This window comes from Strigops habroptila, chromosome 4 (genome assembly GCF_004027225.2).
Source record: "Strigops habroptila isolate Jane chromosome 4, bStrHab1.2.pri, whole genome shotgun sequence".
Taxonomy (NCBI): domain Eukaryota; kingdom Metazoa; phylum Chordata; class Aves; order Psittaciformes; family Psittacidae; genus Strigops; species Strigops habroptila.
The window spans coordinates 76,952,554-76,965,317 of NC_046358.1; the positions used below are offsets into that span (position 1 = coordinate 76,952,554).

The following is a 12,764-nucleotide window of genomic DNA, read 5'->3' on the forward strand; positions in this document are numbered from 1 at the left end:
AAAATCAGTGCTCACCTTAAAATCTTTTCTTTCACTAAAGGTGTCCACAAGGGCCACCATGGAAACAAATGAATTATTTCCTAGACTGGAGATGAAAATTGGCATCCCAAAGTTGGGATTAATGTTTCTAAAGATAGTATTCTAGATTCTGGAGTAGGCAAAATTGCTTTTTCATCTAAGTATGATTAACACACGCTGCACTTCAGGAGTTACCTTGCCCATGCAAGTGTCTTCACTGGAGGGTACTGCAGCAAGACAGAACATCCCCTCTTGAGCCTGATGGCAAATGAGGCTCTTGCTGTAATGGATCCAGCAAGAGTTCTGGATGTGTCCAGTTAAATGTTTCTATTATGAAGCCCTCAGACAAAGACTTACCATTAGGTCCTGATGGCTCACTGGTAAATTGCTCAGTGGTTTTTTTGCTGGTTTTATGTAACTCCAACTACTTCCATTACTAGGTCATTTACAAAAAATGGGTTTTCTAAATGAAGGAATGTATTGGTGTTTTAGTCTTGTCACCATTTGAATAAGGCAGAACTGGTTTTGCTCTAACCAAAGTGGAAATCATTTTCAGAGGAGAGCCAAGCCTGGAAATTTTCAACCTGCTGTGGTGTTACGAGTTGTGAGCAATTGAAAAGGGGGAGCTTATAGTGGAAATGTGAGTTCAACAACTACCACTCAGCTGCCTGTTGCAGAAGTGGTCCCGCTGAAGGGAATGAGGCTGCTCCTGTGAGTTTAAGTAGGGACTGTGGATCTCTGCCTCTTTGGAGTGATTATGGCTGGTACTCCTGTTATAATGACAGGGCTTCTGATTGCATTTATGGATGTAATAGCAGTAAATAGTGCGCTGAACAGCACAGCAATAACCCTTCTGATGTCCTCTATCCATTGATTCATGCTATCAGGACAGAGTACACACACACAGGTGTGTTCAGATGAAGTCAGCAGCATCAGGGTATCTCTGTGCAGAGCTGTTCTGTTGAACGGCCAGGACAAAACCAACCTGAAAATAGAAGTTGATGGATGGAGTAACAAAAAATAATATGGCTCATAGAAGTCATTAGAAATTGCTTCATGCTGCTAGAGAAGTCTGATGATCTCATTAATTAGCAATAGAAGTATAAGATTAGCAGGTTGGCTCTGAGTTATATTGCTGGATGATTGAGCATAAGGTGGCACTGCAGCAAATACAAAAATGATTGCACTATGTTTATTATCCTGGCATTTAGTAATACTGCAATAGTTGAAGATTAAACTCTTAATTGTATTGAGTTCTCTGGGCTCTAGAAAGTGCAAGTTGAAACTGCACTGGGTTCTGTACTGCAGAGATTCTGCTGTTGCCTGCAAAAGCAGGTCTGGGTTTTCCTGCTAGCACACATTGGTGTCAGTCCTGTCCCACTTTGAGCAGGAATCCTGAAGGGCAACTTTTGCTTTTCTCAGTAAGTTTGTGAAAGGTATTTGGTCACAGAGCAAAATGCCACATTTTGTTTTCAGTGTAGAATAGCAAAATAAATACACTTTCATACAAGGGCTAGAAAAAGTTTGTTATGATCTGGGTGAGCACTGCCGCTTCTGCTGAGGGTCCATGTAGCAGGTTCTCTGAAGCAAGGCAGCATGAAAAGCCACTCTTCTATCCACTGTTTCCACCACGTAATGAAACAGCAACTTTGAGGAACTTTAAGACAAGTACTGCTGCTTCCAGGCAAGAGCTACTGTTTCACCTGTGCCAGATGGCTGTAAAGAGGACACTCCATTCACTCTCCCCACTCACTCATATGTGCAAAGCTATTTCTGAGGCTAGAAATGTGCTCCCAAGATGTAACTCTAATGTAATGTTCTTCACGGGTTTTGTTTTACCTTGTATTAACAATGGACTTTTTATTAAGTTTTATAAAACACCAATCTGCCAAAGTTGTCCTAGATAAAGGGAATTCCCTAAACATATAGGAAAGTTCACTCAGTAGGCAATGCTCACACTTGGAGAAGCTTTCTAGGTGAGATGGGGTGCAGCTCCAGTCCCACTGAGGCTGCCCCCAACAATCGCTGCAGGAGAAAATGAGAATTCTCCTATATTGACTTGGCTCATTTTTCTTGGGAAGGCAGACTATGGTGCATGGAGGGGTGCCAAGTGTTCTTGAAGAGGAAAGGATGCCCATGACTCTTCTGTACCTGGTGGGTGAGAAGAGTGAACAGAGGTGAAAATACCATCAAGGGCTCTTTGGGACCAGGGAGAGAAGGGTGATCTTGGCAACTGCTTTTTGCTGGACTGAAGTGACTGAGGGTGGAGACCACTTGAATTAGCCTCCTGAGAAAGCTTTAGTGCATGTGGCAAATGGCAGTGTAGTGATGACACTTCAATAGCTATCAAATGCAAGTACTGCCTTAAAATCTTTTTACATTTGTGTCATTGTTGGATGGTATGATGTTAAGTGACATCATCTGTTGCATCTTGAGTGTCCTCTGTCCTAACACCCAGAAGGAGATGTGCTCCTACATGAGAGGCAGGTCATTAATATGCAGGCATTAACATGACGTGGAAGACTTTGGTATGCACAAGTATTATAGACATGCAGTGGCTAGAGCAGTTCAGATTTTGACATGGTTCATACAGCTCTCAAGTCCTACTGTATTTTTTCACAAGCAGATACTCAATTGAATGTTTCCTTCCAATTTAATCTTATTTGCAAAGCAGGCTGGTTCTTTATCAGTGAAGTAGTCTGCAAAAGAGAGGGTGCTAATCAGCCACACCTAAAACCAGGAAGGTAACCGTATAGAACAGAAGTAGCAGACATTCTAACAGATGGAAAAAAATACATTTTTACCTTTGCGAAATTCCAGGCAGCCAGGAATAGGATTAGAGTAAAAAAGCTGTGGTAGTATGCAGGTGGAAAATGGGACTATAAAATAAGAAGGAAGGAGTGAGCATGTGGAAAAAGAGGTTCAAGTGGGAAAACAGCAGAGAGGAAAATAAGTCACTACAGGAATTTATTAGAGAAACCTGATGAAGTGAGGTTGCATTTCAGGTGCAAATTTGGAAGGATTTTGCTCTCAGTAGTTGCTAGATGAATGATAGCGTGGGTATTGAAAGCAAGTTAGTTTAAAATAAAAGACCCACAATATAGCTATTTTAAATTCCCCTCACCTTCTACTTATCATTGCAGAAAGCCACTAATTTCAGAAGAGAGTTATCCAAAAATATAATGAAAACCACTAAAAATATTTGAGTCCATTGATGGGACATCATCAGCTTGAAATCAAAGCAGTTTAAAAGAAAAATGGGTTGGTTTAGCAATTGCAATTGTCCTTCATTCCCCTGTCAGTTCTCCTTGCAAGCATGTTTTCTTTCTTTCGCAGTCCCTTTCTGTCCCCGTCGCTGTGCAGGAACCCAAAGCACACGCATCGGGAAGCTCATCAGCATGCCGGAGAAATGGCACAACTGAGCATAGGGAAATGGCCATAATAAACTGGAAATGATAGAAGAAATGAAATTTAAGCTTTTTCCTAATCTTCTAATGGTGTTCATCGGAGTCTTATTGAATTAGTGATGGGCTTTTTTTATTTCTCCTAAAGAAACCATTTAGGTTGCTCGTGTCTCATTTAAAATTAAGAGTGACTCATGGGGCTTGAAATTTCGAAATGGGTATTCTGAATACAATTGGGGGCAATAAAGTTGTATCAATTTATGAGCAATACAACTGCAGAGAGGTAAAGGTTGTTAACATGGGGCAGTGAGCTTCTGGGACTCTGTAGGCTCAGTATCTCTGTTCGGTATGACTCTGTGTTCATTATCTATGTATCTTCCTGGATAGGCACATAGCTGCCTTTTAGCCCCTTATATAGTCCACTGAAGAGCCTTATTCCAGAGAATGGAGATGTTTTGGAAGGCGCAGTGGGCTTTGTGGCTGTACTCACGCTGTCTGATAACCGTGCCTAGGTACAGCCTCAAGTTTGTCCTGCAACCTAGTGCAAACCTATGTGTCCCTGCTATCTGCAGGAAGAGTCTTGAGATGGTGGGTGTGTGGAGGTGGGAAGAGAATGGGAGCATCCCAAAAAGCGCTACTGCAGAAACTGGGTATGACTTACCCAGATAAAATCCTCAGTGTTTTTTAGAAGAAAAAGGATCCATGACAAGTTGAAAAGAAGATGGTTGAGCTAGGAATTCTTCAGGGTTTCACACTTCTTTCAAACCTGAGGGTTTCATTAGCTGTTAGAAGATCCACCTCTTATACTCCCAAGTTTGCTGAGGGGTTTTTTCCCCCAGAGTCCCCTTCAAGTTTGAGTCGATTAGGAAATTCTAACCTCTAATAGTATGTATATCTGCCCTGGACACCTGGAATCTGCTAAATGACGTCAATTTATCTCTAACTCACTTCAACACTTGATTGGCTCACCAGGTTTTTGTTGGGAAGTAGGAAAAAAACAGTTGTTCTGGTGGTGAAGAAAAAAATAAGGGGATGAGTAGTTCCTATAAAAGAACGTAAAACCCAATTCTGTTGTTTTTCTGGGAGGGTAAGGGAGACGCCTTTCAAAGCAAGCAGACTCAAGTCCTGTCCCACCTGGCTGGGCAGTTTTCTGAGCTGTTTATTTATTGAGAACATAGGTGTACATTCAGTTGGAAGTATCCTATGTGGCCAAAGCATTGTGTATGGTTGAAGGCAGTTGTGTTAATGTTCTCACACATGATTTAGCTGCTGCTTCTACCTGGTTCAGCTCGTACACAGCCATTTCCAAACCTGTACTTGTAATGGGAAATGAATGTTTCGGTGCTGCCCATGTTCACATGCATTTCCAATAATTAAATATGTATTTTCAGTGTAATCGCTAGTTCAGGCTTTCTGAGATTGTAAAATGGATTTAACTTTTAGGGGAAATAAACCAAGGGAGAAGGGACTAAGTAACTTTTGAGACAATGATATTGCCTTTAATTTAAAAAAGAGAAGGAGCTTAAATACGCAAAAGGAAAATTGGGGCAGGAGGGGGATTTTGAGCTTTGAGACACTTCTCTTCTTTGTTCTACTTGTATTCAAAATTTCAGGTTCTTCCTAAATAATTTTTGGTGAGAAAGGTCCTCACAAGGTCACAGCACTCAAGAGGCTGTTAACTGAAGAATGAATATCAGATTTGGGGTAAAATTGTATTTTTCTTACATTGTGTTCAGGCTTTTGAATTGGTGTTACACAAACCGAAACCAAAGCACTTGAAATTCCAGAGTAAAAATGTCGCTTCAGCTCTTCAGTTAATCAGTGCATTTTGCTTTAAACTTGTACTGCAGCATTTGCTTCAGAAGATGGAGATCAGAAATACCTTGATTAAAATAAAGATGAACTTAAATTCTAAATAGAATTGTGAGAGCCCCTCTCCTACATGAAGAAGTTAAGATATGCAGGTTGCTATTTAAATGTTCCAAGATACATCTGCTGTTACAAATACATGCTATCAGTTGAGATAATCCTCAGCCATGGTTAAGTGGCAGTTTCACCAGCTTCCCAGCAGATCTGTGCTGGTCACAGGAGTGAGCATCTCTTGATAAATGGGGGGTTTCATTTCTGGGGGAGCAGGGGGGGGATGTTGGCCTTGGCATTGTTTGAATAGTTGGAACAGTGCTTAGAAACTTCGAGGTGATTCCTTTGAAGATGCACGTGTGTATCCAGGTAGAGCTTTGTCTACTCATAAATATTTGGGACCTTATCCATGTTCATGCAGCCTTGTCCAGGTTGAGACACGCAGGCAGGGCTGCGTGGGGAAGGCTGGCATGGCTGCTGCCCAAGAGGTGATGACCCTGTACAGTGACAGAGGAGAGGGGGACAATCTTGATGGCATGACGGCTGGCACCCCTCAGGAGTTCTCCCTTCTCTGTAGAAACTGCTTTTGAAGAAACTGCTGAGGTGAAATGTGTACTGCTCTCTGCACCCCTGCCCTGTGGATACACTCAGAGATGTCCTGTGTTTTGTTTTTGAACAGGAAAAGCCAACAACAATGTACAGTGGGATGAGGACTCCGTAGAATACATGCCAGCCAACCCAGTCAGGATCGCATTTGTCTTGGTTGTTCATGGCAGAGCTTCTCGGCAGCTCCAACGCATGTTTAAGGCTATTTACCATAAAGACCATTTTTATTACATTCATGTTGACAAGGTAATATATCACTGGTTATAAATTGCCTGTCTCACCATCTGTCAGTTTGCTCATCTTTGTCATCTTCAACTTCTCTTTACCTCTGCTGCATAAAGTGCATGTCACTTTTTGTCTCTCCATTTGTTACATGGTTGGAGCCTCTTCTTTCTTTTTTTTTTCCTTTCTTGTTATCTTCTCTATGTAAGAGCCCTCATTTCTCCTTATATGTCTCTGAGTATCCATATCTGTTGTACATTCAGTTAACAGTAATGGATAAGCTGATGCAGACTGACAGTGGTAGCCCACTGGATGGAGAGCTGACCTGAGGTGCCTTATGCAAGTTACTTTAGTTCACACTGTGAAAAGGAGGTAGTAACAGTCAGCTCCTTTACGAAAGCCCTTCAGAATCTTCTGGTAACAAATGATAAATAAAAGCTAGTTGCACTGATTTGTGAATACTGTAGTTGTAATAAAAAGAATTTAACGGATCTCTGTACAGTTTCAAATAGCATTTAGCAAAGGTAAGCGAGGGCAAAGCAATGGCAGTGTTCAGTGAGTCAAGAAGTAGAGTTGGTGGTTACTGAATACAGGGAGGGACAATTTTGGACAGAGTAACTTGAATCTGTTACTTTTTTCTCCTGTAAAGCGATCCAATTACTTGCACCGGCAAGTACTCCAGTTTGCCAACCAGTACCCAAATGTGAGAGTCACTTCCTGGAGAATGGCAACTATCTGGGGAGGAGCAAGTCTTCTGACCACCTACCTGCAGGCCATGAGGGACTTAATGGAGATGAATGACTGGCCATGGGATTTCTTCATTAACCTCAGTGCTGCTGACTACCCAATCAGGTACGATGAGTATTTTAAGAATGTACGTGTTTTGTTCCTAAAGGAAATATGTACTGAAGGATGTAAGAGATGACATGTCCATGCTGTGCTGCAAGAAGCAGAGGTCAGAGGGGCAGTTTCTTCTGTCATACGGCAGAAGACTCCTCTTGGTGATGCTGGTGTCTGACAGCCCCATCTTAGCCAAGGAGACAATCACCTTACTATATCCTGTGTGCCTGCCACTTACCTAGGAGGGGCTACAGCAGGCTAGCAGTGCTTGCTCTTCGCTTATACTGAGTAAGTAAGGACTGCTCTATTTAGTTGTTTCCAGCAAGGGATACCTGCAAGAGAGGATGAGTAAAGTAGCAGGAAGTACTGGAGCTCAGCAAATGAACCCCAGGTGTGGAGAGATTCCTCCCTTCCAGGGCTGATCAACAGTTTGATTTGATGTGTCAGAAAGTGTTGAAAGTATGAATATAGATTCAGTGAAGGTAATGTTCTCCTTTTTTTAGTACTTTTTCTGCAGAGGATAATGATAGTAGAAGTGACAAATAAGTTGCTAGGAGTCAGTTATATCTTCAGCACCAACCATTGCTGGAATATCTTTATTCAGATAGCATCAGGCAAAGAACTCCACACACCACTATCATGACAAGGCTCATGATTTTAAGTGAAATCATATTCTTTCTGGATTTACATCACCCAGATCCCACAGCTGCATTCTGTAAGATTTACTATGTTGTGCAAAAGTAGATAGTCCATAAAAAAACCAAACAACCAGCCCTCCCAAAAACAAGTGACCTTAAACTGTTGGGTTTTAGGCTATTGGAATTATCAAGAAGAGGGAAAGAGGAAGTTATCCTTGTGAGTTCTCTTTCTCTGTATGTTGAAATGAATTGATGAAAGGGGAAGCAACTTTCTTGGGCAATTTTCTGATGAGTGATGACATAACATGCTTTTAATACTCTCAGAAAAGAAATATATTAGATGCTTTCACTGATTAGGTTTCCGCAAGGTCTCTCTCAAAGTATGGGTCCCTTCCTGAAGCTGCTACTCAGACAGAAATCCCCACTGAAGTGAAAAATGGAAAAAACCATGAGCGTATGCCTTAGGAAAGATTTTGTGAGGATTGACAAAAAAGCTTTATTGCCACTGCCCATTTCTAAGCATTGTCAGTGACATGCAACACATTTTGGGAAGAAAAATTAGGGAAGAGCAGAAGAGTCACAGAGAGTGCATTGATACTACAACATGGGGATTTGAATTAAGAAATCATGGTATTTCTTATTGCATCCAGTTTAAACACTTCTGGTGTCCAACAGGAAGAGACCTAACAATTTTAACATATTATCCTTGCTTGTAAGGGAGAGGATGTAGTTCTCTATATCTCTCAAGTTTTGGGAAAAGCTAGCTTGTTATTCCTTATCATTCACTTTGCAGTGAGGTATGCTGCACCAATGATAAAAAGTAGACTAAGTCAAAACCATAAAGGAAGAGGCAGGTGATGGCACTTTGATTTCAAATAAAATAAATTGTAGAAGAATAATTGCTGAAGATGTAGTATATAATTGCAGACTAGTTCCAGCAGATGTATCCAGTTTCCTTCTGTGGTGTTGAGTCCACCCTAAACATCGTGTAACGCTGAGGCCATGACCTATGGCAGTCTCAATTGCTCTTAGTTCCCTGTGGAACCAGTTAAACCACAAAGCCAAATGGGAACATTCACATGGGCCATAAACAATCATAGGGTTTGTTGGGTAGATTGTAGTCAGTTCGGTGTTAATGGGTTCTTTGTAATAATGCCGTGGTATCCTGCAGTCATTCAAACTCTAAACAAGTGCCATTCAGCTGGAAAAATTCCAGGCGTGTGTTTCTTCACTGGGGGAAATTCTTGAAGGTCACGCTCCTCCATTGCAGCCGCTCTCAGAGCTACATGGTGGGCTCTCAGCAGCAGGGCAGGCATCTGAAGTGCTCGCTTCCCTTTCTGTCAGAGTATTCTGTTACGAGAACTGATGGACATGTGCTTCCTCTCCACACCACGCATTTCAACAAAAAGTGAAAAGCCTTTTTCAGTGCTGTAACTTTAATGACGGTGACTTGTAGGTACTGTTAAATTTTTTTGAATACGGAATATTGCAGCTATAAACCTGGAAAATGTTATCTCATCAAATATATATATATGAGTCCATTTCATTTTCATAGTAGAGATGCTATAAATTAGCATTGTTTATAATGTTTAGGAAGGCATTACCTCTCCCCATACCCCATAGATAGCTGATTGTTTTTCTGGGAAATAGTAAATAGGGTGTCTGAAGGTATTTTTCCTTCTTTCAAACGTCATGCCATGATTTGTCAGATAACGGGCTAGGGGCAGATTACACTTCTCTCACTGGTTAGTCATATTGCAGTGGTTTTTGCTAGGTTTCTCTGCATAAGAACATATGAATTTTGTGGATTAATAGTTTTTATCCAGAGCTGCTTCACATTAAGCTTTTGCTTCCCATCTGCCATCCCATCTGTAATGCTGAAACCTTTACTACCTCTCTTCTCATAATAAAAGCTAATGCAGCCTTGTAAGTCAGAAAAACACATTCAGTATGTGGGGTTAATATTATATGATGAAGCCTGAATCTGTCTGGGGAGCAATCTGGTATGTTCATAGACGGCATTACAATTGCAAGGAGCCCCACATCCTTCAGAAGATATGTCCAGAAGCAGATGTCAAGGATCATACTATATAGAGACTGGGGGGGGGGGAATATTAGAATCATTCATTTTGGGAGGGAAACAAATATGCAAGTTTGGAAAATTCAGATACCCCTATTATTCTTCCTAGTGCCGTAATGTTTACTTTGTGGAGTCTTTAGGTCCAGCACCTAGCACAAAGGAGGTCCTATTCCATGTGCTTCTAGTTGTTACTACAATAGAAATTGCTAGCAAACAGAGTCTGCACATAAAGGCACCTCCAACAAAAATATTATGTTTCCCTTTAGTCATGAGGCAATATGCTGTTTATTGGCCTGAGTGAAATGATGTGGTGCATTATCCAAACTTGACTCCATGCAGTTCTGTTAAACATTCTCAGCAGGAAATCGGGGATGAAATGGCTAAAGACAAACCTCTACAAGCAACCCTGACATGGGAGGTTGTGTGACTGCCCCTTCTTTTGCTCTGGGGTTGTGAATAAGAAAAGGGCACATGCCTTGGGGTTTCTCAGGAAATTATCTCTCTCAGTCACTGCATTCATAAAGAAATGAAAGAAACCAGAACCTTCCTTCTTTTTCCTTACCTTTTTACATTTTAGTGACATTTTTTCATTATTTAAAGTCTTTTCTTTTGAAAGTCTCTTTCAAAACTGTGGGAAAGCTATTGATGTCTTTAACCTCTTACTTTACATGGATATCTATTTGCATTATTTATTGTCTCTGACAAACAGCGTCAGGTAGTCAACCTTATGTTCAGGGACTGAAATTTCACTCCCAACAAGGTGAACTATGGTAGAGCATCTATTGATGCTGAATGTTTAATGTGCAGTGCAGGAGTCCTTGGATAACGTGGCAGGTGAAGTGTTGCACCACTTAAATTAGGAAGTTTAATGAGATCATTTAGCAGTGAATGTCATGTCAGTGCTTACTTGGCCACAAAGCTTGTATAAAGAATAAACATAATGAAACATTTGAACTATTTATAATTTACAGTAAATCACTGAGCTTTGATCGCCAAATCTAATTGCCAGCTAATGCTTGGTCTTTAATAAAGGTCAAGCAAATTTATTAGCAGAAGCTTGGGGAGTGCTTCAGAATAGTAAGAAAATGGAGTGGCTTATCGATGGAGCCAGGAATGCAGATACGACTACATTTTCAATTATAAGCAATCAGGTATAACAAAAGAACTTAAAAGAAACCCAGTGTAACTACTTGTGTTTTGCTGTTTGGCACTATTTTAGGATAAAGGTCGCATAGCCATGTTTTCCATAAAAGCCTGTGTTATGAAGACTCAGTCAAAGGAGACACATTCAATAGAGGTTTTGGTGTGAAACTTGAATGAAATGTGTATCATAATTCAAGTAGCACCTGGGGAAGGTGGCTACGGACTCCAGGGAGTGAAGGGGGTGATCTGACTGGGGTTGGTCCTTTAAACACATGCCAATTTGGTGTTATTTATGGAGATCATCTTTGTCAGTCGGAATCACACTCATAAATTAAGAAAAATGAGTTAACGAACTATTGTCTGACCTGCTCTTTGTTTTATTGTGTTGTCCTCTGTTAGTCAAGGTAAGATTGCTAATGTTAAATAGCAATATTTAGCATTAGACTTAAATGCTCCTTTAGAAACTTGAAGGATGCCCTTTGAAGCAGGTAAACCTTTTTCTCGGGTCACTGTTTGCAGCCCAATCAGCCAGCAGCAGACCTGCACTCCTGACTCTTTAGGAGAGTTGTTAGCAAAGACAACCACCCAAAATCAACAGTTTTATTTGAACTCCTGCCAAATCCAAATGTGGTAGACAGCCTCGTAGTGATAAAGCTGTCCTTTCACTCATCTGCCGTCTTCACAGATTTCATCCCAAATAACTTGCATGGCCAGGTCCTGCGCTGGGGCTCTACCAAAGCTGCTGCATTTGGATATCAAGAAAGGAAACTGAAGACATTGGCAGTGAGGAAAATGAGTTATTTAAAATTCTTCTCCTCTGTGAGCAGTCAGATGAAGTATTGGTTAATACAAAACTAAAGTGACAACTTCTGAATGAGATCCCTGGGCAGCAAAGTGTTTGCCAAAAGTGAGAAGGTGAGAGTGGAGGGAATAGGTTTTCAGGTTTTCCTTCTGGTGGCAGGTGGAAGTAATTATAACTAGCAGGTTTTAGAAAGAAGTTCAGCCTTTGGGATAAATGTTTCAACACTTTTTCAAGTTATTTTTCAGGTGCCAAAACTACCTGGGAGGACAGCAGTTCCCTTGTTCCAGCCACTGGGCCAGATTCATCCCGGGCAAAACATGGGTGACTAACACTCTATAGAAACAGCGTCAGGGATGACTGTTGCTCTGTCAAACTTACCATGGCAAATGGTTGATAAGCTGACCAAATGACACAACCTTTGAAGCAGGTGTCTGGGAGAAAACAAATGAGAGAATACAGTTTGCATGGAGTGAGTAAACCAGACTCAAGCTATCCATCTGCTTTTGGAGAGCTTTTGTGCAGGCTTGAAATGGAATAGAGGAATTGCAGGAAAATCTCTTATTGGAACTGAAACAAAGAACTTAGCTTTCACATACAGCACTTAGCTTTGTGAGAAATGTCTGAGACCCAGTTGCTCCCTCTTGATGGTTATGAACTTAGAAATCCCAAAGCCAGCTGGGCTGATGAAAGCTGTGTAGTGGTAAATAGGATCACCAGAACCATTGGCCCCCTTCCTCTGACTTCTTATCAATTTGACTTGACTTAATTTAACAATTCTGTGTCTCAGATTCAAACTGCAGAGCTGTCTCTTAAGGGTATTTCCTTCCTGACAGTACATAAGCTGGTGCTGGCCCTGAAAGCCTGTATAGAGGATGCTGACCTTCCAGGGCTGTATTTGACCTTACACCCCATCCAAAGCCACCCATTGCAGTGCTGCTCTGAAATGCAGGCCTGGCCACTAGAATAATGTACTGGCCACTAGGCAAATAATACAGCATTCTTTTAAGTGCCCTTTCAAATGTTTTCCTGAACTAAAGCACTGGTAGGTCATATCTGTATATCTAGACGGGAGTACAGTATGGGTAGCTTTTGCAGTACAACATCTGTTAAGATGCCAGTGCATGACGGTTTTATCTCAGTTTTGTCACTGA

General features: G+C 41.2%; 1 protein-coding gene across 4 annotated transcripts in view; it reads left to right on the forward strand.

The window, feature by feature from the left end:
- XYLT1 (xylosyltransferase 1) overlaps nt 1-12,764 on the forward strand; it is a 209,083-nt gene that overhangs the window by 133,963 nt on the left and 62,356 nt on the right. For all 4 annotated transcript variants that reach the window (XM_030481751.1, XM_030481750.1, XM_030481753.1 and 1 more), the window contains 2 exons: nt 5,962-6,134; nt 6,760-6,962. In XM_030481751.1, coding sequence (XP_030337611.1) covers nt 5,962-6,134; nt 6,760-6,962 — 376 coding nt within the window. The remainder of the gene's footprint in view (nt 1-5,961; nt 6,135-6,759; nt 6,963-12,764) is intronic.